We start from the raw sequence: 8,145 nt of genomic DNA, 5'->3' as shown, positions 1-8,145 counted from the left end.
CACTGCCCTGGCACTGCCCATGCCCCTGGCTCTGCCCTGCCCCTGGCACTGCCCTGGCTCTGCCCTGGCTGTGCCCTGCCCCTGGCACTGACCGTGGCCCGTGCTGCAGCCGGCTCACGTAGGTGGCTATCAGGGAGTGCTCGTCGGCCACCGCGCTGGGGGGGTCCGGGCTGGGCTGGGACCTGGGGGGGAGGGAGAGGCAGAGAGAGCAGAGAGAACACAACGTGAGCAGGGAGGGGATCGGGAGCAAACGGGGCCAAACAATGGGGACAAAACAAAACAATGGGGACAAATCAAAACAAAACAATGGGGACAAAACAAAACAATGGGGACAAATCAAAACAAACGGGGACAAAACAAAACAATGGGGACAAATCAAAACAATGGGGACAAATCCAAACAATGGGGACAAATCCAAACAAGGGGGACAAATCCAAACTAACGGGGACAAATCCAAACTAACGGGGACAAATCCAAACAATGGGGACAAATCAAAACTAATGGGGACAAATCCAAACAAACCAGGGGAGTTGGTAAAAATGGCCACGTGCTGCCAGGAGTCAGGGGTGGGACACCTTCTGGGGATGGAGGAACATGGCTCAGAGGGACATCTGGGGAGGTTTAAGCACTGGGAGGGGCTGCCCAGGGAGGTGGTGGAGTCACCGTCCCTGCAGGTGCTCAAGGAACATTCCACAGAATCCCTGAGGTTGGAAAAGCCCTCCCAGCCCATGGATCCCCCCTGTGCCCCATCCCCACCTTGTCCCCAGCCCAGAGCACTGAGTGCCACAGCCAGGCCTTCCTGGGACACCTCCAGGGACTCCAAACCTCCCTGGGCAGCCCCTGCCAGTGCCTGACCACCCTTTCCATGAACATCCCTTCCTGCAGGAAAACACCCCCAAACCCCCAAACCACAGCTGCAGCTTCATTACTGTGTCTAAAACCAGAGCTGACAGTGCCCAGGCTCCTTCTCTCACAGCACAGATCCACCAGAAAAAAAATCTGAGGCAAATCTGACAAATTGGCGTGGTTGGTGTGGGCAGTGCTGCCCCCTGACAGGGACTGGGGATGTGATGGACTTTGCTGCTTGGTTTGAGGACTCATGAAAACAAAGCTGCTGCAGTTTTGGTTATTTCCATGCACAGGGATCGATTGCAGGGAATACAGAACCAGAACAAAACGAGTAATAAATAACTATTTCTCTGCACAGCCCATTTAACAGGTGCTGGTTCCTGCCACGCTCACGACAGGAGCAGGAACTGGGAGAATGGGGAAAAAACCCTGGGAAAATGCAGCAAAATGGTTCTTTTTATGGCCCAGGCACTGCACACAAGGACACAACCCTCCCTTCCCCACCCAAAGGGTGACACGGGGATTCTGCCCCATCACCCTCCCCAGCCCAGGGGGAGGATGATGATGATGATGATGGCAGGAATCCCTCTGCTGTCCCACTTGGAATGTGGCCCATGCAGAGGGAGGTGAGCAGTGCAGATGTGAGATCAAATCATTACCTAAGAGATGGTTCCTGGGCAGGTGTCACTATTATTTCAGCATTATTCCATCTGTCATTCCTGCCAGGTATTCCAGCCACTCTTCCACTTCACCACCTGCACTTAATTCCTCCCCCACACAAGCCCAGGAAGTTTTTCCTTCAGGAGCCTTTTCTGAAAACGTGGCATTTATTGCTTTCACCACCAACAGACTGAGACCAGGCAAACAAACCCCACATTTTTGGACACACAAACCCTTTTCTTTCCCTGTTATGTGCAGCAACATGTCAGAGGCGCCTGCCAGAAGCAGAGCAAGGCCTTATAAAACAGAGGTAAAATGGAATTACTGGCATGGAGCCCTCCAGGCTAAGGAGCAGCCTGTGGAACAGGGGGTTTGTGATGGGGGGACCCAACATGAACCACCACTCACAGGAATTCTTAAGCAAGCCACTGGCAGGTGCTGAAAAGCTTCATTTCAGCTGTGGTTTGTGGCAGGCACGTTGCTGGAACCACCACAGGCTCCAAGGCCTTTTCCATTCTAACTCATCCCAAGGGCTCTCCTGCAGAGGAAGGAGCCTGGCAGAGGTGATGGGCAGTGGAACAGTGACCCTCAGGACCAGCCTGATGCAGAGCCTGCCCTCTGGAGAACCCCAGTCCCCCCAGTGTGGCACTGGGCTGTGGCTGTGCCCTGTTTCACCCTGCAGGACACGGACTGAGCAACGCTGGGAGCTGATCCCGTGGGATCCCACCTGCCACGTGCTCCCCCGGGGAGGAAAACACCAATGTTTGCCTTCCCTGACTGCAGCTTTCCCGCTGGTGTTGCACCCACACGACAGCAGATCCACCCAGGCCACGTTTAAACCTCGCTGGTTTATGCAAATACCATCTGGGACAGTGTCAAGAGCTCCATGAGTCAGTCCCTGCTCCATCAGTGCTCCCCCTCCTTCCCCAGCCCGCCCACCCTGCAGGAATCACCCCACTTCCACTCCCTGACACTATTTGTTCTCCACAGGGACACGGCAGCTATTTTTACTCCCTACCCTTGTGCGTGGGCACGGCCCATTGTTTTATAACACGTTCAGGAAGCTGAAGGCATCCATCCCTGGGACCTTCAGGCAGGAATTCCAGCAAAAACCCACTCCTGACAGAGCCTGAGGAACAGCAACGTGGAATCCTGACAGCACAGCACCACCCCCTCACCTTCCCCTGGGTTCTACTCCTGAAAATCCAGGTTATGGCTGCACGTGGGTGACACGGATCAGAGAGCAGGATCATGGAATGCCAGACTGGTTTGGGTGGGAAGGGACCTTAAACCTCATCCAGTGCCACCCCCTGCCATGGGCAGGGACACCTCCCACCAGCCCAGGTTGCTCCAAGCCCTGTCCAGCCTGGCCTTGGACACTCCCAGGGATCCAGGGGCACCACAGCTTCTCTGGGAATTCCAGCCCAGCCCCTCCCCACCCTCCCAGCCAGGAATCCCTTCCCAATCTCCCATCTCTCCCTGCCCTCTGGCAGCGGGAAGCCATTCCCTGTGTCCTGTCCCTCCATGCCTTGTCCCCAGTCCCTCTCCAGCTCTCCTGGAGCCCCTTTAGGCTCTGCAAGGGGCTCCAAGGTCTCCCTGGATCCTTCCCTTCTCCAGCTGAGCACCCCCAGCTCTCCCAGCCTGGCTCCACAGGCTGACAGGACTCCAAGGACAAAGCCCTCGCCCCCCCTGAGCGAGCCACAGGCTGGAACTGAATTCCTCATTAAACCCTGATTTTGAGGGATATTTCCCACACTTTTCACATCTCAAGAGCCACCAAACACAAACCCAGGTTACACCAGCAAACCCACAGTCAAGAGAGAGGGAGAAGCAGAGGCAGCCCTGAGGGAGGAAGGGAAGGGACACTGAGTGAGAGGAGAGAAAGGAGGCTGGAGGAGCCTCCCTGTCCTGCCCCAGGGCTGCTGGCTGGGCTCTGGGTGCTCAGAACATGCACCCACACACTTCAGGTAATGGGGACTGGGAGGTTCCTTGGCTCCTGCCCCAAATCTCACACACTGAGACTTGGCTCTGCCTCTTTACGAGCACCTCAGTGAATTACTGAGGTGCTTAAATGGTGCTCTGGTGTCTCAATCTGATTTCTTGTCTGAAGAACCCACCAGGAGAGCCAAGTCGGAGAGACAACTTGTTTTAAATCCTGCAATTTACACCAAGAAACCCCTGCAAACTCCTGTTATGCTGGCTCACACCTTGGGAAATCTTTGCAGGCTTGCCTGGGGCTGCTCTGGCTCTGGGGAAGGGAAGGAGCTTTGGGAAGAGGTGCCAGGACGTGGCCCAGAGGGGTCCCCTGCTTTCTGTCATGCTGCCTTTCCCCCCTGATTGATTTAAATAGGTGTCAAGGTCAGAAAGGACAATCACCCCACTCTGCTCAGTGCAGGTGACAGAATCCAGCCCAGCAATTTGGGAAGCAGGGCCGTGGCACACTCGGATCACACAGCTCAAGGATTAACTCCCCACATCCCAGGAAATCCCACAGAACCCCTGAAGGGTGGAGAGGGTCCCTGGAGGTGTCCAAGGGATGACTGGATGTGCTCTGGGCTGGGTGACAACGTGGGGATGGGGCACAGGGTGGGCTCAGTGATCCCGGAGGGCGATCCTGGGATTCTGTGATTCCAGCATGGATCGGGCCCCACAGGCCTCTGACAGCAGCTGGACTGCAATAAAGTTGTTGGAAAACCCACCCTGAACCAGCAGGAGGAAGAACTGGAGTGAATAAGTGCTGTTGGTGCAGTGGAGGGTGTGGGATCACCTGCAGCAGCACTGCTGGGCACAGGGGAAGCCCCAGGAGAGCTGGCAGGAGCTGGGCTGAGCTGAGGGAAGGCACACAGAGCAGGATGGAAATGCCCCCAGGGCATCCTGAGGGTGCAGCAGAGTGACCCTGCCCACAGGTCCTGTCCCTCCTGCTCCCCCCTCAGCCACGCCCTGAGCTCCAGCTGCCCCCAGGGTGAGTCTGAGCACCTTCCTCGTGGGACCCAAGAGCTTCTGCACTTACATATTTCCCCCTTGATGTTGAATTTTAGAACCTCTCAGGAGCAGGGTGTGAACGCCCCAAGTGTTCCCCTTGCAGCTGCTTTGGGACAGTTTTCCCTCCCCACCAAACTCCCACCTGAGGCAGGTCCCTCCACCCACCTCCCCCTGACTCACGGCTGCTCCCGAGGGATTTTGGAACCACAGGTTAAAAATGAACACCTCCAGGCACCTCCATCTAAATAATAACTGATGAAACACTGGCTTTGTGTGTGGAGCAGCCGGGATGCACCACAGTGAGCCTGTCCCACCCTCCCTCCTCCCCCTGCCTCCCTCCCTCTCCCATCATCACCACTGAGCACCATCACCTGGAGCTGGGATCTCCCCTCCCTCTCACAGAGAGGTGTTTTTATCCCTTTGCTAAAAACAGAGCCTGTTTTGGTGCCAGGTGGGTCTGTACAGGGCATTATGGGACGTGCTGTGACTCATGGCACGACACACCTCTCATGGCTACACCTCCCCAGCAACCAGTGCCAGGTCCACCCGGGCTCCTGTTCTTGAACTCTCCTCCCCACAACCTTTTTTGGGGCTAAAATGATGGCTAAAGTGGCTCTGGGATCTCTGGGGATCACAGAAGTGGAGGAAGCAGAAGAAAAGGAATGTGCTCCAGCTGTGTCCAAGGGAAAGGGCAGAGTGGGTAGTGACAGGAATTCCAGCCACTCCCAGCTGGAACTGGGGCCTGGATAGGCAGGAGATGCTGGAGAGGTGAATGTGGACACAGGGACAAAGGGGAAAAAAGGCACACTGGAAGTTGCTGGAAGATAAATTGAGCTGCCAAGCAAATAAAAAATCCCCTGTGGGTTACAGAACTTGAACAACCCCCAGGACAGTGTCAGTGACATCCAACGTCCTGGAACCCACCCGTGGGAGCTGAGGGTGGGGGAAGGTTTTGGGGGGTCTGATCAGAGGGCTGGGAACTGCCCAGCTGTGCCCACATCTGCCAACAGAACTCAGGGGGTGCTCAGGGGTGCTGGACAGAGCAGAGCTAAACAGGGACAGACCACACCAAGGCAGGAGGGCTGTGAGAGGTGAGGAACAGCAGAGCACCAGTGGGCTCAGCAGCAGGAGGCTGAAAACAATCCAAGTCAGGGCTGGTGGAAACTAAACCTCTGCAAAAAGGTGGCTTTGGAACATCCTCCAGGCAGGTGACATCACGTCCCTTCCACCCTCAGCTCTTAAGTTGCAAATAATTGTGATTTTCGGCCGTAAGAACAACGTTTCACCCGACCAAAAAGAGACCAAATGGTCTCCTCAGAAATCAGAAGCAAGGATGCAGGGGTTTGTTGTATCACTGGTGACAGCTTCTATAGGCCTGGTGTTCAACAGGAGTTCTGTTTGAAGACCTTTCTCAGACCAATGAGCAGCTGTTGGTCCCTGAACACCCAGTGCTGGAGGCTCCTTCTCTGAGTAACCTGTGCCAGCCCCTCCCCACCCTCCCAGCCAGGAATTCCTTCCCAATCTCCCATCTCTCCCTGCCCTCTGGCAGTGGGATCCATTCCCTGTGTCCTGTCCCTCCAGGCCTTGTCCCCAGTCCCTCTCCAGCTCTCCTGGAGCCCCTTTAGGCCCTGGAAGGGGCTCTCAGCTCTCCCTGGAGCCTTCTGAACAAGGAAGAAAACATATTTAACTTCTGTCATGGGTGTGAATGTAGAAGATGCTGCGTAACCCCCGGACTGAGTGTGGCTCCTGTGAGAACAAACAGTGTGGGAGGGTGTTTAGACCTAACTGGGGACAGGTTTCCCTGGGAGGAATTTCCTGCTGGAAAGGGTGGTCAGGCACTGGCAGGGGCTGCCCAGGGAGGTTTGGAGTGCCCAGCCCTGGAGGTGTCCCAGGAAGGCCTGGCTGTGGCACTCAGTGCTCTGGGCTGGGGACAAGGTGGGGATGGGGCACAGGGGGGATCCATGGGCTGGGAGGGCTTTTCCAACCTCAGGGATTCTGGGATTCTGTGACCACAGGAACAAACACCACCAGGGCTGCATTCAAACCTCCCCTTTATAAACCTGCCAACAAACACCCAGAGCTCCCACCTGGCTCCACACCCTCCCACTGAACATGCCAGAGGATCCATCAGCCTTTTTCCTCTGGAAACCTTCATTTTGGAAGATGGAAAATACCAGAATTGAGGAGTCACATCCCAGATGTGGAAACCCCCCCCCCCCAGCTGCTCCCACAGCTCTGCCCTGCCCAGAACCAGCTCCCCCTGACCCCAATCTGTCTGCAGCACTCTGGGGATGGCAGAGAGCTCCTGCCTCCTGCACAACACAGAGAGAGAGATCCTGCACAGCACAGAGAGAGAGCTCCTTCCTCCTGCCCAACACAGAGAGCTCCTGCCCAACACAGAGAGAGAGCTCCTTCCTCCTGTACAGCACAGAGAGCTCCTGCACAACACAGAGAGCTCCTGCACAACACAGAGAGCTCCTGCCTCCTGCACAACCCAGAGAGAGAGCTCCTTCCTCCTGCACAACACAGAGAGAGAGCTCCTGCCCAACACAGAGAGCTCCTGCACAGCACAGAGAGCTCCTTCCTCCTGTCCAACACAGAGAGAGAGCTCCTGCCCAACCCAGAGAGCTCCTTTCTCCTGCCCAACCCAGGGAGCTCCTGCCTCCTGCCCAACACAGCACTGAGAGGCTGGAGCTGCAGCTCAGTGCCCCTCTGGATGTTTTGCCCCACTGAAAGCAGAGGATGAGGAGGCTGGAAGTGATGGATGTTCCTCTGGCAGACTGAGCAGGAGCACTGAGGGGGGGGCTCCTCTGGTTTGTTTGGTTTTTTTCGCTTTTTAGTTCACAAAAAGAAGTGAATTCAAGGCATTGAATTCATTCAGTTCAGGCTTATTCCCAAAAAAAACCAGTGGTCAAAGGGAGGTTATTTCCACATTCTTAAAAGCAGGAAATGACAAAAGGAGTTTTCTAATCCAGTTTTGCTGATGCCCTTTCGGTCCCTTTCAGGACTGAGGACGCTCAAGGGTGGGTTGAGCCCAATCCTTCCTGTCCTCAGGAGGAATTCTGTGTCTCCAGACAGGGAAAAACACAACTCCTAACATTTTCATCCATCACTGATTACGGTAAGAAAATACATTATAATTTTATGAACAAATCTGGCTCTCAGAGAGGAGCCAAGTGAGCAGTGGGCAGTTTGAAGGGGCCCAGCACATGGAAATGCAGCTCCAAACCCCATCCAGCTCCCAGGAGCACCCAGAGCGACCCCCCCGGATCCATCTGGAGCTGCCAAGATGTGACAGTGCCTCCAGCCAGGGAAATGAGGCCCCTAATTTCAGTCCCTGATGAGCCCTCACATCAGGGATTAACCTGGGGCAAGAGGAGCTGCAGTAAATCCTGGGCAGGACAGTGAGATCAGACAGTGGGAGCTGACAGGACAGGAACAGGGAGGGGGAAAAGCCCATTTCTCCCTCCTCACCTCACCCTGTCATTAACTGCTGCCACCTGCCCCTTCTCCAGGCTGGGAGGGGAGGAAAGGAGGGTACAAAGACAGGGCCACGTGCTGCCCCACCCTGACAGGCTGACAGGGTGATGGATGGCCCAGGAACCCTCCAGCACATCCCAGCTCCAGTCAGGGCAGCTCAAACTCCTGGGAAAT

At 55.7% G+C, this 8,145-nt stretch overlaps 1 protein-coding gene across 1 annotated transcript in view; it reads right to left on the bottom strand.

Annotated features, from left to right (window-relative positions):
* Positions 1–8,145, bottom strand: part of LOC113959899 (dystrobrevin beta-like) — a 105,227-nt gene that overhangs the window by 64,883 nt on the left and 32,199 nt on the right. The window contains exon 11 of the mRNA XM_027669190.1: positions 93–182. Coding sequence (XP_027524991.1) covers positions 93–182 — 90 coding nt within the window. The remainder of the gene's footprint in view (positions 1–92; positions 183–8,145) is intronic.

Source organism: Corapipo altera, unplaced genomic scaffold, assembly GCF_003945725.1.
Source record: "Corapipo altera isolate COAL_440 unplaced genomic scaffold, ASM394572v1 288, whole genome shotgun sequence".
Classification (NCBI taxonomy): Eukaryota; Metazoa; Chordata; class Aves; order Passeriformes; family Pipridae; genus Corapipo; species Corapipo altera.
The sequence above is the reverse complement of the archived record's forward strand: the minus strand, read 5'-3'. Positions and strand labels throughout refer to the sequence as shown.